This window comes from Mustela putorius, unplaced genomic scaffold (genome assembly GCF_011764305.1).
Source record: "Mustela putorius furo isolate JIRA1106 unplaced genomic scaffold, ASM1176430v1.1 tig00003909_pilon_pilon_pilon, whole genome shotgun sequence".
Classification (NCBI taxonomy): domain Eukaryota; kingdom Metazoa; phylum Chordata; class Mammalia; order Carnivora; family Mustelidae; genus Mustela; species Mustela putorius.
The window spans coordinates 10,293,743-10,318,554 of NW_025422057.1; the positions used below are offsets into that span (position 1 = coordinate 10,293,743).

At 44.9% G+C, this 24,812-nt stretch overlaps 1 protein-coding gene across 5 annotated transcripts in view; it reads right to left on the bottom strand.

Moving 5' to 3' along the window:
* Nucleotides 1-451: 451 nt before the first annotated feature.
* The window catches only part of WDR11 (WD repeat domain 11), a 64,595-nt gene continuing 40,234 nt past the window's right edge, over nt 452-24,812 (bottom strand). For 2 of the 5 annotated variants that reach the window (XM_045069052.1, XM_045069054.1), the window contains exons 18-29: nt 23,879-23,993; nt 23,404-23,575; nt 15,719-15,827; nt 14,571-14,633; nt 13,034-13,099; nt 12,082-12,259; nt 11,387-11,482; nt 10,679-10,844; nt 10,290-10,387; nt 9,795-9,940; nt 8,771-8,850; nt 3,993-7,517 (exon numbers count right to left, since the gene is read on the bottom strand). In XM_045069052.1, coding sequence (XP_044924987.1) covers nt 7,360-7,517; nt 8,771-8,850; nt 9,795-9,940; nt 10,290-10,387; nt 10,679-10,844; nt 11,387-11,482; nt 12,082-12,259; nt 13,034-13,099; nt 14,571-14,633; nt 15,719-15,827; nt 23,404-23,575; nt 23,879-23,993 — 1,447 coding nt within the window. In that variant the 3' untranslated portion in view covers nt 3,993-7,359. Of the gene's footprint in view, nt 2,415-3,992; nt 7,518-8,770; nt 8,851-9,794; nt 9,941-10,289; nt 10,388-10,678; nt 10,845-11,386; nt 11,483-12,081; nt 12,260-13,033; nt 13,100-14,570; nt 14,634-15,718; nt 15,828-23,403; nt 23,576-23,878; nt 23,994-24,812 lie in introns of those variants that run through there. The other 3 variants (XR_006603289.1, XR_006603288.1, XM_045069053.1) reach the window with 3 other exon arrangements.

Consider the following 24,812-nt stretch of genomic DNA (forward strand, 5'->3'; position numbering starts at 1 on the left):
ATGGCAGGTGCTGAGTGGGAGAGGCTCACTGAGGACCTTTTGTGTCATTTGAAAGGGAACTGTTTGCAGGGAGAGACTTGGCGAAGGGTTCCCAGCTGGAAAATGGCATTGTCCACTCACTTATGGGGCAGGCTGGAGGAGCGGGGGTGGGGGGTTGTTTGTTTTTGTTTTTTTGTTTTGGTTTGGTTTTTTTGCACTTGGAAGAGAAAGCCTTGGCAGGAAGGCAGGGAGGGGGGAGGTCCGCACTGCCCAAGTGCAGAAGAGCGCGCTCAGGCAGGAGCGGGCAGAACGCGGTAAGGACTGTGATCAAATAGCTCTAGGAATCTTAAATTCCATAATCCTTGGCTTAGAGGGTACAACATGTATCTGGCATATTAAAGGCCTTGAAGGTCTACAATAAAAAAGAACTTATTTAACTGTATTTATTTTGGCATTTCCCAAACTTACTTGATTATGATGCTTTAAAAATGTTTATTAATATTTTGCAGGACATTATGGTTCCAAGGAACACAGATTGCGATATATTGGGGGAAAAAAAAAAACTCTTGGCTTCAGAAGCCTGGAAAAGTAAAACCACCAGAGTCCCACCTCTGGAATCTTCCCCAAGCCACAGTCATGGGTCTGGATGGTTTTGACGGCCACACAGGACTTTCCTGGGCTGTGGGCTTAGGAAATGTTGGAACTGTAGTTCCCTCCGATCAGCAGCAGGCAGCGGAAAGACGAGCCAGCAACGTGTGGTGAGAGCTGCTGAGACCAGGGGCAGAACACAGAAGGCAGAGAGCTTGGCTCGGTAAAGTTGCTTAAAAAGGAACTTTCTGGGTCCAGAGGTACAACTGGGAAAGCAGGCCCGAGAAAAACAAATGCAAGCCAAAGGCCCTCTCCACCAGGGGAGTGGAGTTGGAACTCCTACTATTCTGGGAGGAGAGGAGGAGTACAGGCCCTGCCACGGGGAGGACCTGAGGAATTCTGGGTCCTCGGTTTTGGTCAGTGGCAGCATGTTCGGGGCCTAGGACCACTGTAACAGATCACCTCACACCTGGGGGCCGAAAGCAGCAGAAATGTATTCTCTCAGCTCTGGAGGCTGGCTGCCTGGCTTCCGGAGGCTTCCAGCCCTCCTTGGTGTTCCGAGGCTGTCTGTTGCATCCATCTAATCTCTTCTCAGGGCCACCTTCTCTGTGTGTCTCTGTGTCCTCTCCTCTTAGGGACACCAGACGTGGCTTGATCATCTAATCATCAAGGTCTACGCACACCCTATTTCCACATAAGGACAGGTTCTGAGATTCCAGGGGGACGGACATGCCTCTCCCAGAATTCAGCCACTCACCATTCAGCCCCTACAGGAGAGCCAGCAGTCCCCTCTGCGGGCTCTGTGCGTGTCTCAGCCGTAGGCTCTCTCTCTGCCGGGATCCACTGGGTTCAATCCCGGTCCGAGGGTCCAGAGCTCAGGGGCTGGGCTGCCCACGCAGCCCCGAGACTCTCCAAGCATGGCTACTACTCTGTAAAAAGCCACCGGCTGCTCACCTCCCAAACATGGCCCTTCCACTTCCCTCCACTGCATCCGTGGTGTAAGGATCAAGTTGCCACAACCATTGACAGTTCAAGGCCAAAAGACTGAGAGGTCAGTGTCATGATCAAAGGGACAAAGCAGCAAATGCTTGGACCAGACCCAGGCTCACAGAGGGAGGTTTTCCCTGGCCCCCCATCTGGCCACTGGTTCTCCAAGGGCAGAAGTGAGCTGCTCCCGCCCTGTGTCTTCGGATGGGAACTGGGTCTTCATGGACGATCAAACTAGCCTTTGCCCTGCTCTGGGAACGGGGCAGTGAGCTCCAGTCACTCTGCCTCAGTAGGGACCTGCTTCTCTGTTCAGTGTCCTAGTGGCGTCCAGCAGCTTCCTAAGGCTCAATTCTCACCTAAAAGGGCCAGCTGCCAAGTTACTGGGACCGGGGAGGAGGGGAAGGAGGAAGGTGTGCAGGCAAATGCCAGTGAAAGGGACAATGTCTGTGGAATGGTCTCCGGGGTCTCCTCTCCCTCTGCAAATGCACACTGCGGCCCCACCACTCATCAGAAGCCCTGCCTGGTTTTAGTCTTTGTTCAGAACACATGGGCCCACAAGGTTGTTGACTTGAATCCCACCAGGACTCCCAAGCAGACCAAGCAGTGGGAGCTGGCCTGAACAGGAGAATCACCGAGACCAGGGTTCCAAGGACCAGCCATCCCAGGTCCTGCCCTGCCAGGACAAGGAGCAAACGCTGTCCCCTGCCTGCATCATACCTGGAAACAGAGCCACCTCCGAGGTGGCAGAAGGAAGCCACGTCTGTCCCAAAGCCCGTGACGGACGGAGCGGGTTTTTGCACATGGATGTTTAGATTCAGCCGACAGGTGAGGTTTCAGTTCCCCCAGAGGACCTCCTATTCCTTAAAAAAAAAAAAAAAAAAAAGGACAGAAAATAGAGCAATAGCATCCTTTGGCAGTTTCCTTACGAAAGGAGAGTGTCCCCAGCCCAAACGGTATAACCTCTTTCAAACCGATAAAGCAACTCGGAGCATCCAAACATTCAACAGGTTTTTAAAATAATGTTTTGTAAATCACATTCTTTCGAGTACCCGATGGCTAAGAAGACAGCTCTTTAAATCCTGGCCCCGCTGACGGCCGGGCCTTGCTGCACCTAGCTTGCGGACTGAGGCCGGCCTCACCCCAGATGAGGAGGGCGCTCAGGCCTGCAGCTCAGCTGCAGAGGGAAATGTCCCCGATTGCACGTTTACACGGCCGGTGGAGGCCATGCAGGCTGAGGCGTCAGGCAGGCCTGTGTCTTACCTCCCGGGTCTGTCACTTACGAGGACCCGTGTCGCCTGACACCATTCTGGCTTTCACATCCCAAATCCAGAGTCGCAGGAAATTCCTCATTTGGGGACAGTCCAAGACAGAGGGTCACCCCAGTTGTCCCCAACATCTCTGAACCTTAGTTTCCTCTTCTGTGAGCGGGGGCAAGACTGTCAGCCACGAAGCCGTAAAAATCGAGCGACACCCGGTGTGGCAGGGCGTGTGGATGCGCAAGTGGCTTCTGGGAGCCGAGACGCGTGGGCTCCCAGGACGGGGCTCACTCACCAGAGCAGCCGCACCAGGGCCGCCCAGGTATTCCCATCCCCGACTCACGCCTGCCTCCTCCGTTCCTCCCTCACTCCCAGGTCTCAGCAAGCAGCACTTTGCCAGTTTCCTCCCGAGCTCTTCCATGCGATCATACACTCAGACTCGTCCATCCTTCACTTCCGGTCTCTGTTCCACTTCCTGGGTCCTCCAGCTGGATTCCGTGCATCAGACCGAGCTCCCCGGCCCAGGATTCTCTCCCCAGTGTGGTCCTACGGATTCACATCAGCGACGGCAGGGCCCACCACTGGCTTAGGACATTAGTATTCTGAGGCTTCTACCTGCCTGAAGTAGGAGGGCTTAAAGATGCTGCTCAGAGGTCAGAAGACTGGAACACAACGAGGGTTTTATCACAGCAGAACGGGTTAGGAGGTGTCTGGAATAAAACTGACATTTGCTTTAACGTGTTAATATGAAACAGCTCTTGGATTTAAGTTTTTCTATCATCTACTAGTGCCTTTTATCTCAGAATTGTCAGGAATACAATTAAGGTCACCCCGGGTGGTTCACGTTATACGTAGTTTCCTAGACCCAGCGCCATGGGAAATTGGGCCTCCACAGGGAGCCAGGTGGCACTGAAACAACCTCTTTCTGGAAAGAGGCTGGTCCAAGTGCACCTGCTTACAGGCAAACCGCAAAGGGCTCCGTACCGATCTGCACCCAACAGGGCAGCCGGACATGTGAAATTTCATCCCAAGCAAGCACGTGGGACCTTGAGCAGGAGTGTGTAAACCTTCCTGTAAGAGCCAGACATTTAAGTATTTTAGGCTTTTCAGGCCATATGGTCTCTGCTGCATCTACTTGTCCCTGCTGAATGAAAACAGCCACAAAGAACAGATGGGCATGACTGTGTTTCAGTAAAACTTTATTTAGAAAATGGGCAGTGAGCTGGGATTCGCTCCCCAGGTCTGTCTGCAGACCCTTAACCTAGAGGGATGGTCACAGTGAAGAGGCCCCTTCCTGCGCCACTATGCGTCCCCCCTCTGCCTCCACATCAGCCCACTTCACTTCAGCTTTAAAAATACCGTTTAACTGCGGAGAAAATGGACTACATTTTAGAGGCAGTGATGAGGAATGTCTTTTTATCTGATCTTAAATTTTCAACTACCTGTTCTGGCCCAGTCTTTCTTAAGTAGTGCATCTCAGGGTCTGGAACAGCCCTCTTCCCTAACTGCGCTTGGTTGTGCTACATATAAACACGCAAGAAGGGAGGGTGCCCGGGTGGCTCAGGCCAGCCTGCTCCTCCTCCTCCTCCTCCTGTCGCTCCCCCTGTCGCTCCCCCTGCTCGTGCTCTCTCTCTCTGTCAAATAAATATGGAAGAAGGGAAAGCTAAAACCACCCAAATTGCCTATGGAACCCAGAATGTCTCTCCTTCTCTGGTATTTAGAACAGTTAGCTTGACTCTGTCTTTCTTCTCAGTGTCCCCCCAAAAGTAAAGGGTGGTAGAAGTGTTTATTTGGACTTTTTATGGAAGAGAGCCAAACGCTAGAAAATACTTGAAACTGCCTGAAGGGACTCATGTGAGAGCTTCAGAATCACGGGACATCCTGAGTGAGAGAAAAGAGGGGCTTTCCGGGGTTGTTTTCGGTGGGTCCTGCACAGCTGGAAAAGCAAACACACAGAAGGATCCTTTAAGGACAGGAAAGACAACAGGACGATCTGCTTCCCCAAGTTCCCTCCGGCCCGCCCAGCTGGTCTGATTCCCGCAGGTCTCAGACGTGAGTCCCAGAGCCCAGCTTCTTCCCTTCCTTTCTTTTAAAACAGTAACTAACACCTTCAAGTGTCATCAACTCAAAATGCTTTTTCCTTTGAATGGCAAGGGTTCTCTCTTGCACGTATTGTTTAGGACCAGTCACCTTGACTGCACGCAGAACGGGAACTGGAGGCCTGCTGGCTGCTACAATATGCTCCCGGAGCACCTAGGCCTGCCAGAGCTTCACTGCTGCACAAGCTACGAGTTTGCGCCTCCACACTCCCCTTCCATCCTGCCCCACTGCTGAGGAGAAGGTGATGCGGGGGGTAATCACCGGCACCGAACACTGTCCTCGTGCCAGGTGACGTCTCCAGGCAGCAAACAGCTGAGAGGGGAACTGCTTTGGTACCAGGGTCTGTTCCATGGACAAGCTGATCGGGAGAAGCAGCGCGGGATTGGCTTGTACAGACGCTGCTCTGATTTGCTCTATTTTAGAACAGAAGGTCCTGCTACCACTTTCAAAGCAATGAAAATACTTAAAGCGAGACCAGCGAGGAGGAGGGGGTCACCCAGCAACCCCCCTCCACACCACGTCTTCAAGATCCGCTAGACTGGCTGCCAAGGGAGGGCCCAGGACCCTGACAGCACTCCCATGGGTACGGCCACAGAGGGGGCCATGCTGCTCCAAAGTCACTGTCACTCTCATCCCAGTTTTGGCTGTGGGTTTCACCCTGGGAAGCCTTCTTTGCTCATGCACTAATAACACGAGGTTCCTAACGATCCTTCATGAAAAGACCGGCTGAGGCGCAGCCGGGAATGTGGTTCATCCTCGTTAGCCTCTGTCCCTGCACGCTCAGCTTCCGGCCCACAAGGTCACCAGGGAGAGGGGCTCCCAGGTTGTCTGGATGGGACTTCCAGTTGTACTTTGACAGACCGGGTCTCTGTCTTGTGGTGACGAGCAGTGACCACTGTCCTACCCAGCTGGGCTGTGACACACTTAAGGGCCTTGGCGTCAGGCATGGAGCAGGTTCCCACCTCCAACCCCAGCAGGCGGTGCCTCACTGCTTAGTTGTTGGCCTCGAATCCAAACATATTTAATTTTCAAAATACTCCACTCTAGAGTAAGATTTCTTTTTTCCTCTCTGCTTACTAAGGCCGACATTCTTTTTCCCTTTAGGTAGCTGATGGCTGCATAAACAAAATATACATGAGCAATCATTTAACCACAAGCAATACAGAGGGCTGTGTTTGTCCGTGGCCCTCAGAATTCCACGGTAACCCGCCCAGGCACAGAAAGGACAAGAAAAGTGAGCCAGTTACAGGACTAATGAATGCATCCTGGATTTCTTCTACAACTTCAGCCAAAGTGCCAGCCTCGGAACAGGCCTTCTAGAGTAAGCCCATCCCCTCCGTGGATCTCAGTTCTTTGTCAGAGTGGATGATTGATGCCTAAGGGCAGAGGCCATGACTCTATTCAAAAATCCTAGCTCCTGGTGGGTGTGAGGAGATGCACCACCCTGGACATCCCGGAGGGGAGACCGGAATGCCACTCCCTCACCTCCCTCCAAGAGCCCTGCTCCCTTGGGAACTGAGGCAGATCTGCCCACGGTGGGGGCGTTTGGTCCAATCCTGGGACTCCTTCTGAGGGTAAGAAGCTGGAATGACTCCTGAGAAGCCAGCATGGCTCCTGACTGACTTCCTGCACAGCAGCTTGTGGAACACAAATGCCTGGCTGGAATTTCCTTTTTATTTATCATTTTGGTAAGTTATAGACAGGAATAATTTATAATAGTCACATCTCAGATACTTCAGTTGTTGGACAAACACAAAGACAGAAAATTAAAGCACAGAGAATTCAAAAAGATGGTTACTATAATACATCAAGAGTTAAAATTCAAAATACCCAAGACCCCACATATTAGAACAAAACATAAAGTTTAAAATTTCCCTATGAGCCTACGAGCCTGAAATTACAAAATTTAGCAACTGCCTAAAACAGAGAATCATGAGTTCTATGTTCTCAAGGTAAGAAACAAGGAATGCTTTGGTAAATCATCTTTACTACTGAAATATGTCTGTGACCTTTTGAATGATTGTATATAACACAGGCACAGCACAGATTTGAGAGTAAATCTCACAAACTTCTCTCACTATTCGATTTTTCAAATATCTTTTCAGTCAGTCAATGAGAAAAAAATTCAGTCACCTGAATTTTGTTTAAAAAAATTAAAAGTATTTCCAGGGACTCTTAAAGCTGTCTCCAAAAGTATAAAATGTTCTACCCTTTCAAAATCCGAAACATTCGTGTTTTTTCCGGAGATAGACACAGGACATGGGACTTGCTCCTAACTCTGTAAATGCTCGTTTGCTGCTGTCCATAGCAGCCTCAGAAAAGTGGGGAGCAGCTCACGGGGACCCTGGCAGGGACGGCATCTTCAGCAGCCCACACCATGACCTTGACCACCGCCAGACTGGCCCCCGTCCTGCTTGCAAGGCCAGGTTCCCCAGCACATATTGACCTGTCACTCTTCGGTCCGTTTTTGCTTGGGGGACTCCAGCTCACTCAATAAATCTCTGCCGGCTGCTCCAGCTTTTGAAGCAAAAAGAACCGCTCCCTGTTTAAAACCGAGGTTCTTCAAACTTCGGGCATAATCTGCGTATATAGCAGAGATGAGTTTCTGTAAGCCACAGTTAAGGAAAAGAAGGCCAGAGAGAGATGTGATTACATGCCACCACGTTCCCACAGGCAGGAAAAAACCAGCTCTGTGGGGCTACTCTGAGGGACAAGGGGGCCCACAGGAAGGCAGCAGGAGACGAGCACAACACAGCTGAGCACGGGCACCCTTCCTGGGGGAGGGTGATTCCTGGTTGGGGGAGGCGAGGTCTCAGTCTGCAGTGTCACCCACTACACTTTGCAGAAGCTGAGTACAAAGCACCTCCTTCTAGAAAATCCAGCTAACATCCTCCTAGACTACCTCAAAGCCTAACACAACTAAAGACTACACAAAGAAAGAGGACTCACGTGCACACCGTCTGGCATGGGAAAGGCTGAGCGGTGGGTGGTCTGGGGGCAGACACTGCTCAGCGCTCAGCGAGAGGTTCTGAAGACAAAGCCTGCCTGGAGGCATGGAGTTTCGGGCAGCCCTGTTTCCCCGAGGTTCCAAGCAGCCCCTTCCAACTAGAGGCAGCTCCACCAGTGCCTACATATGGGACACTGACGAAATTCAAGTTGTTTCATTTTCTATAACAAACAAAACAACATACACACAGAAAAGCAAGTATCTGACCTGTGGAAATGAAGATGTGATGTGAACAAGCGAGACTCAGCAAACTCAAGCGACTGGGGGCTGCGTCCTCAAGCCCGACCCTTTCAAAGAGAATGTGGGACTCAAGAGGTGCTGGCAGCCAGCCACCGGGACCTGCCTGCGTGACACGTATCTTTGAAGTGCTGCGTCTGGTCCCACATTAGACTGTCACTGTGGATAACAATGGCCTTTTTATTTATTCCAGAATGTATATTCCAGATAAATATATAAATTTTTATATATTGTATTATATATATTTATATACATTTTATATATTTTATTCCATGGAGTGCATTCTCTTAAATAGTACTGTTTTGAAGTATCAGGCTCCTACACCTTTCCTAAATTATTTCCTTTATCTTTTTTGACATTCAAACAAACCTTCACAAAATTCAGAGTCCCATTCCTTTACAGCCTCTGCTGCCTCCCCATCCGTCTTAGACCTGAGGCCAGCAACGCACTCATTTTCTTCCTGATTCTCGGTCATTTCTCGCTCTTCAGTGACTTTGGCAAATCTGAGTGTGGCTCGTCCCTGATATGACACAGTTCTTGCCCAGGCAGTACGACTAAGAGGAACCCACGGTGCCATCTGTCTCCTCCTTGGCATAAACATCCCAACAAAGGATATCCGTGTCCTCAGTGACCCCGACCGCGCCGTACTTGAGACAGGCCTCCACAAACAAGGCAGCTCTATCGAAGTATCTCATGCTGCTCAAGAGAACACAGGGAGTCAGGCTTCGTGATTTACCGCGTTTGGGGGAAGACCCACCCGAGGGCGTATCTCCAAATAAAGAGTGGTACCCATTCTCCCTGGAAACCTGAGTGCCAGTAAGTTACACGAGCACCTTTCCAAGCCCTGGCTCACAGAAGAAAGCAGGGGACAATACTCATGTCCCTAACCCCAGGCTCTTTCTTCTTTTTTAAAGATTTTATTTTTTATTTATCTGAGAGAGAGCTGGGGAAGGAGCAGAGGGAGAGGGACAACCAGACTCCATGCTGAGTGCAGAGCCTGATGCGGGGCTCGATCTCACCACCCTGAGACCATGACCTGAGCTGAAATTAAGAGTCCTATGCTTAATTGACTGAGCCACCTGGTACCCCAGCCCCAGGCTCTTTCTAACTAATATTTACAAAAACTGTAACATACTTAAATATACACAAATCCAGAGATAGGACAAGTATCCACATACCCACTGTCCACATTTAACACAGAGTCTTTCGCCATATGCCTCAACATCCCTTAGTTTTAGAAAAATAAAATAAAATATCCCCTCGGTTCTAGGTATGACTTTCAGAGGGGACGTCTCCCACCGGCAGCACTCCACCATCCTTCCCACTGCTCTCTCCCCTTCCTCGCAACTGCTCCTGAAGTCTTCGTTTACATTCTTTTTAAATAGACACCTGTTAGTTTTGGTGAATATACTGGTAGGAAAACAGAGCTCCTAGGCCCAATGAAGACGACTTAACCTGGACTATGACTGTTCCATTCTCTGTAGAGGTATTTTTTTTGTTTTGTTTTGTTTTGAAATAACCCTAAAAGGTAAGTTTTCCATTCGCTCTACACAGAGTGCTCCATCCACCCAGCAGAGACTACTCAAGAGAGCACGAAGCAGTCCGTCCCCCGACCAAGGCGCGGAGCACTCTGGGTGTACCTGTGAAGTGTCTCGGCCACCGTGAAAAAGCAGCCCAGGGAGAGGAGGACCAGGAGGGCCTTTGACTTCTGGTTGACTTGTGGAGAGCAAAGGTGGTCCACCCAGCGCTTTAAAACATCGGCGCACTCTTCAGAGCTTAAACGGACCTGAGAGAGATGCCCACATCAAAAACAAAGACGTCCTGCACTACGTAAAGAAAACCGTAATGGGATCAACATGGGCTCTGCGCCTGTGCGACCAAGGCCAGAGTCTGGGCTCACATCCCAGCACCCCAGAAGGGAAAGGGGCCAGCTGCTTTCACTTACTTGTTACCAAAGACATCCGACACTCCATAAGAAGAAATGTAATTTCTTCATAAAGAACGGGAGCCTTAGAGTTGCAAGAAAGTATCTGCATAGCAGCTTTGCAGCCAAAAAACACGCTTCTCAATCACAAGTCCAAGCTCAAGACTGAACTCTACCCCACATGCTCAAGGAGCCTCAGGAAATCACCTACCTTCGCCAGCCAAGCGGCCCGGTTCCACTCGCCGTACGTCTGCAGGTAGCGGCAGGCATCCGCGGCCTTGTCTATCAGGCAGAGCAGCTGCACTCCCTCTGGAAGACAGAACGATAGCCTGTCACCACGGCCAGGTGACACCACGGCCCCGCGGAGTCAGGAGTGGAGGCGGCACCGCCTCAGCCCAACAACAAAGTGGGAGAGCGTGGGCTCAGTGCTCTCGCCGTGTCAGCCAGCCTGGCTGCGTCCCCTCGGGCCTGTGCTCTTGGACAGTGTGACAACGGGTTCATACAGAAAAAAAGGAACAACTACTATATAATCAAATGCTTTGCTGGGAACAGGCCTGATTGTCCAGAGGACGCACAAACTTACCACAAAGTGTGCCTCACCTGCCAGCTTGCCATTGGCGATCATGTTAGTGGCCACCAGCTTAATGGTGCTCTGGGAGGGGCCCGAGGAGGTGACAGTTGTGACCAAACAGGCTTTCAGGGAGTCACAATAATAATGCTGGTTATCCGCACTTGTTTCCAACAGCAACTGCACAGCTCTGTCTGTCTAATGAGAAAGAGTTTTTCTAATTATGAGACCATTTTCTTCCACCATAATCTTAGTGAATTTATGATTTGTACACTGAAATTAATAGCTTAGAGAAGACTTTCACTTTCAAAATTTGCTTGTCGATGCTTTGCTTATATATAGTGACCACAGCGTGTCTGCCTGCTTCTTTGAAATAAAGGTAAAACCACAGTCTGGTTAACACAGACACTCAAGAAACTGCTTACTCTAGCTCTGCATCAATTCAGAGACACAAAACTACAACAAACCAAACTAGTCAGGTCTCATCTGACATTACGCAAGCCAAAATTCTAATCTAGTCAACCATAGATTTTTGTTTTCTCACAAGATTTGTTGGTCTTTTGAAATAAAGCTGAAATTTACATGTATTCATTCAGGGAAATACTATGATCTACTATCTGTGCAAGCATGTGTATATGTGTGTGTGTGCGCGTGTGTGTGCATAATGTACATGATGCTCTGAAACACTCATCAGCTAGCGATTCCGGGAAACGTGAATGGAATTGTAAAGACTGGCATACTTGACCCAAGAGAAGTAGTTGGTCTGTGCATTTCCTTGTATGATCATAAGTTGACCGCTTTACTTCCTGTAGATTCACCCTTTCCAGCTGAAATTTCTAGAGTAGGAAAAGAAAAAAAGAAAAAATTGAGTCAATCTAAGACTTGAGTTAAATTTTACTATAATAAAATCCTTTTATAAATATTATTTTGCCTTCTGAAGTTATTAGCTAATCAACTTCACAACATAATAAGAGTTTGATTAGAGAAATGTTGAAACGAACTCTCATCTGTGTGCGAGTCTGCCCGCTTACAGAAGCCGGCCCTCCACATACTGAAGGACTCTCCTGCAGTGAAAACATGGTGAAAGTACCTTTTCAGAATAACAAATTCAAATTGAGTGAAAGAAATGTTTGTTATTTATAGAAAATAAAATTAGAGAATAATAGTGAATCTTCTAAGTTAACAATTTTAAGACAAAGAAAAAAATAAGGACTTAATAGTAAAATTCTAATGTGTATTAAAAAACTCAATGAGCATTTGTGAGCTTTTCAAGTCCCGAGTCAGGCCTTTTTTAATGCAGTGGCGCCAACAGACTTATTTCTATTATGTGCACCTTCATTTAGCTGGAAAGTTTCCCAAATTTAAGATACTTCTTACAAAGACGTAAGTCAACAAGATGGGAGCTTTAAAGAGTTTAATATATGCAACACAGTACCTGGAAATAGGCATTTTCACAGAGAATATCATAACATATATCCAGCGGGTTATTCACTTTGTCCCGAGGCACAGTTTCTTTAGAGGCTGGGGTGCCTGCTGGCTTTTCGTGGGACAAGCTGTGCAGGTAGTGGGCAGCAACAGTCCAGAAGTGTAGCTCTGACTCATCGCCATAAAGCCTGAGAAGGGTGACACCAGAGTCCCACTGAGCGCACACAGCAGACTTGGGCGTGGACAGGGGCTCTCCACGAAAGCCTCAGGGACCAGGAGCATAGCATCTGGGATGCTGGCCTGTGCCTGGCAGGGTGACAGAGGAAGCAGCCCATTCTCCAGCCCTAAGTGGGTTGTCTCAGACAACCCAAGAGCCTGAGGGCACAGCCCCTTCATACCCAAACCCCCCTGTGCTGTGTTAAGAGCAGCATGATGGTTCCAAGGCCTGGGCTCTGATTCACCGGCTTTGTCAGGAGCACACACACCTTTTAATCTGGACCACAGCTTCACATTAAGGAAGAAGTTCCTCTGGGAAAATTGGCTAAATAAGGTATAGAAATATCTGCAATTTATTCTTTGGGGCATAATGGATGGAAATTTCTTTTTGGTAAGTGACTTGACCATTCAAAGAGGAAGTACAGATTATTGCCTCTAAATATAATTTACTGGTATAACTAAGGACATGCTCTTTGTAACTGATATTTTGAAACACAAATTTTAAAAAGTTGTCTGTAGAAGGTAGCCTTTTCAATAGAGAAGGCCTAGATCTCACATTAAAAATGTGAATTTTTTTTCCTATTTGTATTACTAGTTTCAAAATTAACTGTAAAGCAAATATAAAGGATGAACTGATACGTTGTTCTAAAATCTAAAAGGGTTTGTTTGGTGTTAACTGAGAACCCTCAATAAGAGAAATGAGTTCATCTGAAATTCTGTCTCTTACACAGAACACTGACTGTTACCTTGAAACCAGCAGGCATCTCTGCAGGAGAGTGAATTCTGGATCAAGCAAGAGCTTCTTGATGTCACTGTAAACAGGAATCCAGACAAAGGGAAGGCAAAATTTTTAATCAAACATAAAGGAGATAAATCAGTATACTCTTGAAAGGGGAAATCCACTCAAAATTGTTAATCTACTTAAAGTTTTGCTATTCTTTTTTTTTTTTAAGGATTTTATTTCTTATTTGACAGAGACACAGACACAGACAGAAGGAACACAAGCAGGGGAGAATGGGAGAGGGAGGAGCAGGCTTCCTGCGGAGCAAGGAGGAGGGAGCCTGATGAAGGGCTCAATCCCAGGACCCTGGGATCATGACCCGAGCCGAAGGTCATGACCAAGCCGAAGGTGGCTTAATAACTGAGCCACCTAGGCGCCCAAGTTTTGCTATTCCTGAAATATTTTGTTCTTTTTGAACTAGTTAGTATGCTTAGAACTGACAAAGGAAGTTACTTTGCCGTGACCCTGAAATGACAAATGTTTTAAAAGGCTCACAGTGGGTCTAGGCCTGGAGAACTGGTACCTGTCAACCATCACAGGGGGTGAGGGCTCTGATTCTGGCTTATAGTCCTGCAAGAGTTTAACTCATGGTTTTGAAAACATGAACAGCTATCTCACTATAGGAATTACAATGTCACTGTTGGCAAAATGACTTTGCTACTCATCAGAAACACTATGTACTTTAGAAAAGAGAGAGATTCAGAAACTATTCCAAAAACTATTTAAGGAAGAAAGACACGATTTTATAAACTGGTATTCCTAAAATAGCCACATACAGAATATTCATAAATCGGGAGGGGGAAAGATGCTCTTTAAATATTTTCTCCTTAAATACAAATGTTACTTTTTGGATACAGAAAACAATAATTATTTTGAATTTGGCATCAATAAAACATGGAAAATGTATTAAATATTGTGGTTACATGTGATAGATTCTAAGATTGCAAAAATGTATTCTATTTAACCAAGAACTGATGGACCCATATGTTTCTACTTCCTTTGCAATATTATTCCCAATATATCCTTTTAAATGCTGTTGGCTCAAGGGAACATATTAATTTCTTAGAACTGTGCACACATAGCACCTGATGCGAAGAATTTATTTTAGAAAAGGCAGCTGCCACAGAAGAACCGTGCTGTGAATGGCCTCTAACCTGAGGAGCTTCGTGGGGCATCTGTGGTCGAGGCGGGCTGAGCTACGATGAAGCTCACACCACAGCTTCCATTCCTGCACTGATACGGGACCACAGCCGTCTATCACTTATTAGGATCTTGGTGAAGGTAGATGCTGTCACCGTAACTACTAAATAATTATGTTTTCTACAACAGAAAGATTCTCAAGGGAAATAAGCTTCCAAACAGAATGGTTCTGAATAGAACCTTTCTCCTTGGGCTACTAACATTTTCTGAAACAAAACCTACTCTAATTTCAAAAAGCCTAAATGACTTTATTTTCTTTTTCATAGTCATACCCTTTATTAAAACATAGCTGGGATGCTTACTTTGATAATGAATTCAGCTGCTCTTGAAGGAGATTCTTTATTTCTTCATTTTCTGGATAATCACTGTGCAGAAAAGATTTTGAATAAGCTCATTCTCTTTCACTTACAACCACATTTCTTCACCAGAAAAAAAGTTGTACCAATAGAGAAATAACCTCTCTGCAGTCCCTGGTTTAAAAAGCTGGTTATAGACCAAACAGCAATTACTCAAGAACCCACCAACCACCTTTCATGTCTGCTTTCACCTCCTTTAGGTAAAACAAAGGAATGAGTAATGAACGTCTCTCTGGCTTTCAAGAAACCAGAAAATTTATCAGCGGGCTCTAAAAACCATCATGCTTAGATTCACGTTAATAAGAAACCCAGCAATGACTGAAGGGATGTGCTCTTCTGCTCTGCAAAATGGACGTACCTTTCTCTAAGTAGATACTTCCTGAAGTATCCAGATACTCACCCCATTATTTGTTGTATTCCCCTAACCCATGCCTATCTGTGCTCTCCACATGGCCTAAGTTCAGTAACGCTTGTCGGTTTAACTAATAACTACTAATAATAGTTACTGTGAATATATTTTTGTAATGAGGCAGGCAGTAAGATTCATAAAACAGAAAATATCTCTGTAATAAGCTCATTCTTGCTGCTTTTCTCTTCTATATATTTTATTTATTTGAGAGAAAGAGAGCGTGGGAGGAAGGCACACAGGTAGAGGGACAAGCAGACTCCATGGAGCCTGAAATGGGGCTCCATCCCAGGACCCGGAGATCATAGTTTGAGCCGAAATCAAGAGCTGGTTCCTTAACCGACTGAGCCATCTGGGTACCCCTCTTACTGCTTTTAAAAAGAATCTGAAGCCTGGCCTAAACTTCCTCTTGGCCTAACTGGCTCTCTTCGCGCTCACTGTGGCATCCCCATGTTCTGACTACAACTGCTGAGAGCAGCTCACGAACCCCAGCCCCACACCTGCCCGCTCCCAAAGACCCCAGCAAGGCAGGATGAAGGATCTTTCAGTGCATCTACTATTTCTGCCTCAGCTTGTTTTTTTTTTCCAATCCTTTTAAATCCCAGAATACAGGGGCCTGCTGGTTTTCGTGGGTGCCCTTTAACCCCAAGCAAATTAAGAAAGGAAAATAAAAATGGTAAAAACTTACACCTGAGAAATGTCCAAAGAATACTGTCCATTCCACGGCTGGTGTAGTAAGAAAGCTTTCAAGGCAAGGGAGGCCCTTGGAACAAGGAGATAGGGGCACCACACAGGCTCTGGATAAAAATTAGAAAAAAAAAATTAAGTAAGTTTTTTCTTTTAATAAAATAGAATTTTATTGTTTTGCTGTGAAGCTTCAGCTATAGCAGTTTACGGAAAAGTCAACAGACAGCGAGGCATAAATCTGGTGGCAGCAGAGAGTATATTCAATGTCATCGCTGCTTAAAGACAAACGGGCTAAGAGTGCAGAGATTCTCTTCATTCAAACTGATGAATAGCTCTTTCTTCCCCTTCTTAAAATTTAAGTGTTCTGTATGGTATAAAAACACTGATCCTACGTGAAAAGGTTTAATGCAATGACTCAACAGACACTAATAAAGCTCATTATTTTAAAATACTAAAAATAATATTTACTTGTATCCTCTTATACCATTTGATGTCTTTGCTTTTCTGAGACTATTCAACTAACACAGCCCAACAACCCTGAGCTTGTCACTAGAGGTATCAGGTCACCCTGCTCAGCAAAGGCATCCTAGGTCTTACTCACAAGGGCAGCTCCTATCCCCCGAGACCATGGGCCCTAGCATCCCCTACATGCAGCAGTGGGCTTACTTAGGACATAATAAACAAGATTTGCTTCTTCTTTTTTTTTTTTTAATAACATATTCTAATTCAAGGAAGCCGAAGGCCCAAAGGTCCCAGTGCCCAGGCAACCGTGTCGTGACTACCTAACACAGCCCGACCTGGTCAAACGCTCAACCAGTAGAGTTCTTCAGGACTTCATTAATTAATTTTAACTAATTAACCTTAATTAATTTTAACTAACTCAAATTTGAAAATACTTGATTCAGTCATTGGATAACTTTTATATCTACTCAGGGATACATAACTGTTTTTTCAGTTGTCAATTTTATAAAATATAAATGCAGCTTAAGTATTTCTGTTGAAAAAAATGCATCCCCTAAATTGATCCTTTTTTTTTTTTAAAGATTTCATTTATTTATCTGACAGAGAGAGAGAGAGAGCAGAAGCAGGGGAAGCAGCAGGCAGAGGGAGAGGGGGAAGCAGGCACCCCATTGAGCAGGACGCCTGACACAGGGCTCAATCCCAGGACCCTGGGATCATGACCCCAGATGAAGGAAGCCACCTAACAACTGAGCCACCCCGGCGCCCCATGATCCATGTTCCAATGTTAAGTACACCCTGGGTTCTGAAAACTGAGCATGCAAAACTGAAATTTCTCATCAGTAATGTTTAATACTGACTACAGGTTGAAAATGATAAAACTCTGGATATACTGGGTTAAATAAAATTTCTATTAAAATTAATTTCATCCATTTTTCACTTTTTAACACTGAGTACCAGAAAATGTAAACATATGTGGCTTACATTACGTTTCTGTTAGAGACTACTGCTTTAGAAACTATCATTGTATGTAGTTAGCTAAGTATTACATCTTAGATAAAATATCTTATGTGGACTTTTCAGAGTCATAAAATGGCCAGAAATATTTCCAATATTATTTTTTTTCTGCACCCAAGAGTTTTAAGACTGATTCATTAAAATCACTTAAACTGCAGTCCACTTTCAGAGGTCCTCTGTTACTCCCTATCCTGAGGGCTATATTCTGCCTGCACTGGCTTCTCATGTCTCCTGAGTCTCCCTTAATTTAGAACAGTCCTCTCATCTTTTTATCTTTCAGTGTCGTAGGAAATGATCTCCACTGAGCATCAGACTCAGGCTAAACATTCTGGGCAAGAAGCGGACACAAGGGATGTTGCGTACTTCCTACTGCATCCGGGCAGAGGGGGCATGTTAGCTAGCCTCCGGGTAACACGAAATGTGGTCATCTGGTTAAGATGAACTCATGGGCTCTCTCAAAGTCAAGGCACCTTTCTCCCCTTCACAATTACGGCGAGATACTGTGAGGCTGAATTTCCTATTCGTCAACGCCCTTCCACCCAGTGATCTAACACCCACCAGTGATCCTGGCTTGAATAAACTCTTACATTAGGAATGGGAATTGGTGATTCTCTAATTCTATCACTCTGTCTACATTTATCAACTGGCATTCTTCTGTAAACATGAGCTTTCCCTTCCTGCCCAGGCCCCTTCCTCTTTCGCTGGGAATATTACTACGGAATAATGGATTAAAAAAAAAAAGAAGTCCAACACTGCTATCGATACAAATGTTATTCTTGACGATGCTCAGACTGCCCCAGCTTTGGCAGCAGAAGCTTCTAAATGCTCATTTCTGTATGTTTGTGACGGGCCCTCACTGGTTTTTCAACTCCTTCCTTAGTTGCCGGCACCACAAAACGCCCCAAACTCATCTTGCAGCTTTCTTGCCTCTGTCCTGGAGCAAACTGCCCAAGGAGCCCTGGTTCTTTTAGGTCAAGAAACAGAATTTATAAACCAAATCTGGGTGCTAAGAGAGTTTCCTGCCACTGAAATGTCATTGCTTCTATGCCTGAAATTAGTACACACAGCCAGGAAATAAATAACATTTAAAGTCAAATTCAGACCCACCCTGAAGAGCTCTTCCTCCCCACACCCCTCACCCCCACATCTGTGTCTCCCGCTTCCCTCAGTAGGAACTCTGGTTCCCCTAAATTGTAATTTATTTACTAGTTTGTTCCAGTCAACAATATGCACAAAACCGTTTCACAACGACTACTGCCAACTACTGAAGCTGAAAACCGCAGACAGCTTTTTTTCATCCTCAAAGTATGAACCACTAAGGGGCACTGTGGGAATCCTGCATTTCAGTTATGAGAACGCTTCTTACCAATTTGTTAATACGGTGAGGTTCAATGGTCTCTTTGTCCAATTTTAGGGTTTATTTTTTCTTTGATCCTTCTTATTTTCATTATACAGTTGACCCTTGAACAATATGGGTTTGAACTATACAGGTCCACTTACAGACAATTTTTTTTCAATAAATACAGCGCAGTACTATAAATGTATTTTGTTATAATTTCAAATTATGATGATTTTATGAAAACCCCTTATGATTTTAATAACATTTTCTTTTCTCTACCTTACTTTCTAAGAATACAGCATGTAATACATGTAACATACAAAATATGTATTCGTCAGCTATATACATCATCGGTAAGGCTTCCGGCAATGGTAGGCCATCAGGAGCAGTAGTAGCCTGATGTAACCTCATCAGCTGTAACCCCCATGTTGTTCAAGTCTGTATTTTTTTTAATATGTGCAACATTTAAATGACTAAAAGCTGAAACTATATATTAGTGTATTCATTGAAGTTTCACCTCATCTTCATTCTTTTAATCTGTCTACCTTTTATAAATAATCATTTTCCTTAGTTCTTGGATTATTCTGGGTTTTTTAAATTGTCTTGTTTTGTAAAATAAGCAAACACCTTTGCAGACTATACACACTTGAACACTTGCATTTCTCACCTATTCATACCCTAGCATTCCACGGTTCACAGAGACATTCCTCATTCTATTTAAGTGCTGCAGACTACTCCATTGTGTGGATGTTTCCAGATTTATTCTTTCCCCAATTTTGCTATGGTCACATATATGGATGCCCAAGTTAATGTAAATTCTTGGTATTGGAATCGATTAATATAAAAGGTAAATATACAGACTGCTTTGCTAAGTAATGCCAGATTCCTTCCTACAGGAACTCCTTCATGAACACTGGATGTTTTCTTAGACTTGCAAGAGCATGTTTTCAAGCTCCTGAATTTTTATTAATCTGATAGTTGAGAAGCAGTTTCCTAGTGTAGTTTTCATTTGTATTTTTCTTATTATGAATAAAGTTGAGCATCTTTTCATATGTTTAAGGGCCATTTGTATGTATTTTTTTCTTCTCTGTGGACAATCTACTAAAGACTTACAAATACCTTCTCCCAGGTTATCATATGTATTTTGCTTTGCTTATAGTTTCTGTGCTATGAAAGGTTTTTTGGTTTGTTGGTTGTTTGCTGTTTTTTTTTTTTTTCCATTTTCTATTCAGTCAAATTTATCTTTTACATTCAGGTTATAAAGGGAAGAATATACCTGGTAAGAATGAGACTCACCTACATACCTACAGAACCATTAAAACCAGCACTGGAAAGGATAAAGGCAGGTTTACTTAGCACTTTCTCTCTAGTCATCCTTACTAGATGAGAACCAAGGAGCTCTCCAGCTCTCAAGATGACAGTGGCTGCTAGCGTTAGCTTACAAAATGTTTGGAAATAGTATGAGGGGACAAAAACTTAATGGTACAAATTAAGCTTGGAAACAGAGAAAGTTTCTGTGCTATGTGTAGTTTCTTAATCAACAGACAGTGAAAAGACACAAGAATGTTCTTAGAAAGCAGCACTCCAGAGTTTTTACATAACATGAGCAAGACAGCAATGACCAAGCCAGGGTAAACTAAGGGAAACATCTGATCCTTTAAAAACAAATGTGTTATTTCTCCAAAACAAAACATTGCTGATAGCACCCCAATGAGCATGAACAAACTGAGAGTGAACCCTATTCCCTCCTACCTTCAAATGAATTTAGATCTTTCTCCTCAAAGGCAAAGATCAGCCATGAAAAAATAATAGGTGATCATCTTCCAGTTGGAGAAACTCACCTACAAACGCTCATTCACTTCTGGACATTACAATTCGAATAAAAAGGCAGTTGGCATCACTGTTACTTCTCTCCCACAGACTCTGCTTAGTCTGGGCTACAGCTCTCTGAGGTGTTAAGCAGAAACACACCCAGACTGTTGGCTGCCTATGTGATAGCCATGCAGAAAATCAGGAACCGAACAGCCAAGAAGAACAGTAGGAAAACTGCTCCTCCAGCACCTGGAGGTGGCCCACGGCACGGTAAGCAGGCAGTCTGGGAAGGAGAGGACCCTGCTTGGGTAATTTCGTCGCTGTGGTACAATGTGGGTGGCGGGAGGGAGGAGGGGAGATAAGGTACACACCTGATGTTTTGGGCAAGACCATTTCTCATTGTTCAGGTTGTTCCCTGCACTGCACTCGGCTTAGTAACCCCAGATGTCCCCCCGCCCCAACACCTGTACATCCTGACACATCTCCAGACAGCCCAGATGAAAACCAGTGGAAATGAGTGGAAAGCAGAGGCAGACGAAGAGGCAAGCTGTGCATATAAACCGGACTGTAGAAAGCTTCTTTCTGTGGGGGCGTGTTGTTAGGCAATGGCCCGAGCAGCTGCGAGGAAGCTGCACCGGACAGTGTCTAACACCCTGTGGATACGATGTAAAGTGTGTGGAAACTGCAACTTGAATGCTATTAAACAAGTCTCACCCTCTCGGATTCCTTCCAGAGGCTGCTACAAAAAAAAAGTATTATGATTTTTTTATGCTGTTTTATGACCCTGATAAATAAGGTAGCAGACAAGAAGGGTTCTCCAACTCAAAAACAGGGATCCTCATCTACATGTGTCTGACCTTCCCGGTTACTGGAGCTGGAGGAGGGTTGAGACAGATGTCAACACAGGGCAGAGGGGGAGGAACAGGACATCTAAGCTGTTCTAAGAAAACTGACAGACTTGACCCAGTATTTTAGGATATTTTCTACTTGTTATTAAGGAGAATTAAAGAAAATTTATTAAATGTATCACTGCATATGACCTAAAATGATTTTTACTCCATATGTGATAAGTTTAGTAAGTCTAAACTCTATTTCTAATTCCCCAGAATAAAAATATATTGAACATATCTTTCTAAGATCAAGTCAGCATGTAACTGAACACAGAGACATCTGTATGCTAACTCCGTAGTTACACATACCACCAGTTTTTATTCTTTCATATGTATCAAATGTTATTCTGAGTTGAAAGGTCAATATGGAACTTCCCTGTTACTATTTCAAAAATTTTCCCTTTCTGGATGAGGCTGCAGCACTACAGACTGGGTAGGAATGATTTTTTTTTAAAGGTGAAAAGAAAATGTAATCTAAAATCCATCTGCAGGTCAGATGTTCAAGTATGGTGTTAATGATGGGCTCCAATTCTGTAGTCACTTTAAGAAAAAGCTACCCTGGCCTTGGTAGATTGAAATTTTAAATTAAAAGGGGTAGAAAAACTTTCCAAACATTTTGATTACATTCACACACCTCTTTAACCCTGAACCAGTAGCTAATTTAAAAGGAAAACCACCCTTGAAGTTCCCTCCATTTCCTTAATAACTAAGTGTGCTTCAGAAGGAGGAGATGCTGCCACTTCCACAGCACCTTTGAGCATCTCGGGCACAGACACAGGAAAGCATCACACAGCTTCTGGCTTCGGCGAGTGGTGGTCAAGGTCACAGAGGGGGAAGTGGCGGTCCCAAAGCTGCCAGCAGAGCTGGGACAACGACAAAAACAAACGCGTATCTACCACAGCTTCAAGTGACTTGGGAATGCCTTGAATACAAACACAAGGGGAAACACGGGTTTCTAAAATGTTACTGCCCCTGAAGGTGCCAAAGACCAATCCAACAAAGGTACACACAGTTCCAGAGAGGAAAGCTCTATACTGAAACCCAGTAAGTGACTAAACAAGTTTCTTCTGAAAATTTTCAGCAGGCTGGTGTGTACCCCCAAAGGGATGCCTGGAGAATACTTAATAAAGGAAGTTTCTTGCTTCACTCCCATGAGGGTCAGAATGTCTGTCTCTACCCAAAAGGATCTTGCAAGGATGGACACTGCATTTCATCAGACAAAAGCTGACTTTCAAAATGACTGATGGGTGCGTTCACAATCCTATTCTTTTTTTTTTTTAAGTCACATACAAGGTTACATTTACTAAAATGTTCTTCATTCTGGTAAAAAATCTCAAAACAACCTTACAAAAAAGGTACAATAGCACAATCATCTAATTTTATTTTGATGGGGCCATTTAACAAGTCTTAAGATAGGCATCAACATTCACGATACTGAGAACACTTTCCAAAGTGACTTTTCAGTGACAGATGCTTGCCCTTTTCTTTTTTTAATTTAAGTAATCCTACTGCCAATGTGGGGCTCCAACACACAACCCTGAAAGGAAGAGTTGCACACTCTTCTGACTGAGCCAGCCGGGTGAACCCAGCGGCTTGCAAAAGATAGAAAGCACATTATTAAAATAAGAGTGGCACCTTATCACTAGATTCATGTCCTCTGATATCAGAGTTCTCCTAAATCCTGTTTTTTAAGAATTTAAAAAAAAAGAAAAGATTTTATTTATTTGAGAGACAGAGAATGTGCATGAGCTGGAGGGGGAGGGGCAGAGGAAGGCCAAGAAGCAGACTCCCTACTGTGCAAGGAGCCCAATGTGGGCCTTGATCCAGGACCCTGGGATGATGACCTGAGCTGAAGGCAGGCACTTAACCAACTGAGCCACCCAGGCAGCCCTGAGTTCTCCTTAAATTCTAAGTGAATCGTTTTTATGTAAACACCTCTGATCTTTGACAAAGCACTCCTCAAGGAGCACTTGCCAACCTGGAGACGGAGAATGACAGACATCTGCAGTTACAGAGTCCAGCATCTCAGCGGTTAAAAAACCTCAAGCTTGAAGTTAATCTATTTCCTTAAACTCAGATTGTTAGAAAGTAAGACTAAAATGAAACAGAAGAGAGCAGTCTGTGCAAAATAAAGAAGGCGTCACTGAGCCTTTCATTGGCACTCCGTACCGGTTAACTCTTGTTCATCCATTCTAAAGCAAGTGGACTTCATGGACATCTCCAGGACTCTGATACACCCATCATCTGACGCCAAGATCACTTTATCTGATGTACACCAGTCCACATCCAATATCCGAAAGGTCACATTTCTTCCGCTTCTTAAACTGCTCACCATCTGAACCTTCAAGAGTGAATTTGGTGGTCATTTTCAGAAAGAAAAGGAAGATGTTTATCACAGACAATGCCATTGGCAAAGACCCAGTGCCAGTTAAACCTGAACAGCCTTTGGCAATCTCTCTTCCACATGCAGACTGCATTCTGAAGATCCCAAAGACAGTGAGACCATTAAAAGCCAGAAAATCATTTTAAGAAGTTTGACAAGCCCATTTCATAGGCTTCATTTCTAAATCAGAAGGAAGAAAAGAATTACAGCTCCTGTGACCAGCAGCTCGGTTTGAGTGTCCCCTCAGGGAGCTGGGCCTACCTCTTTAGTATCCCACACTTCAGCGCCATCGTTGTACATGGCTATTAATTTCTGGTTTCCTTTACCGGGAGCAAAACGAATCTTCCTCACCCAGCTTCGGTGTGTAGGTATTCCTCTGAAAACAGACAAACAAAAACAAGATGCCAATATGACATAGAGTAATACCTGGTCACTGGAAACGATGTCCGATGACTTTTTCTAGGTCTGCTTTTGACAAGGTCTGGTGACGTGAGAACCATTTTGCTTTCAGGGAGAGGGGTCCAATATGACAGAAAGGGTCAGCCTTTTAATGATGAGGGAATAATGCCCCAACACTTCTGCATGAGCCACTTGCAGGGAAGTGTCTCTTATGAATGACCCAGAGCCTGGCTCAAGGCTCTTCCTCCCAAGTTGAGGGACAAGAGACCCAGGGTCTGAGCTATACTTGGTCATGTTTAATGATCCTACTTTAGCAGGGTCATGAGCCTCCAATGCAACCATATCAAGAAGTTCCTTTTTTTTTTTTAAACAAATAATATTGCATCTTTTTAAAAGATTTTATTTATTTTATTTAGAGAGTGAGAGAGAGAGAACAAGCAGGAGCACGGGTAGGGGCAGAGGGAGAGGGAGAGAAGCAGACACCTCGCTGAGCAGAAAGCCTGACAAAGAGCTTGATCTCAGGACCCTGAGATCATGACCTGAGCTAAAACCAAGAGTCAGAGGCTTAAACAACGGAGACACCCAGGTGCCCCAAATAATACTGCATTCTTCTTCTTTTTTTTTTTAAGATCTTATTTATTTATTTGACAGAGAGAGATCACAAGTAGGCAGAGAAGCCTGCAGAGAGAGAGGGGGAAGCAGGCTCCTTGCTGAGAGCAGAGAGCCCGATGTGAGGTTCTATCCCAGGACCCTGCGATCATGACCTGAGCCGAAGGCAGAGGTTTAACTCGCTGAG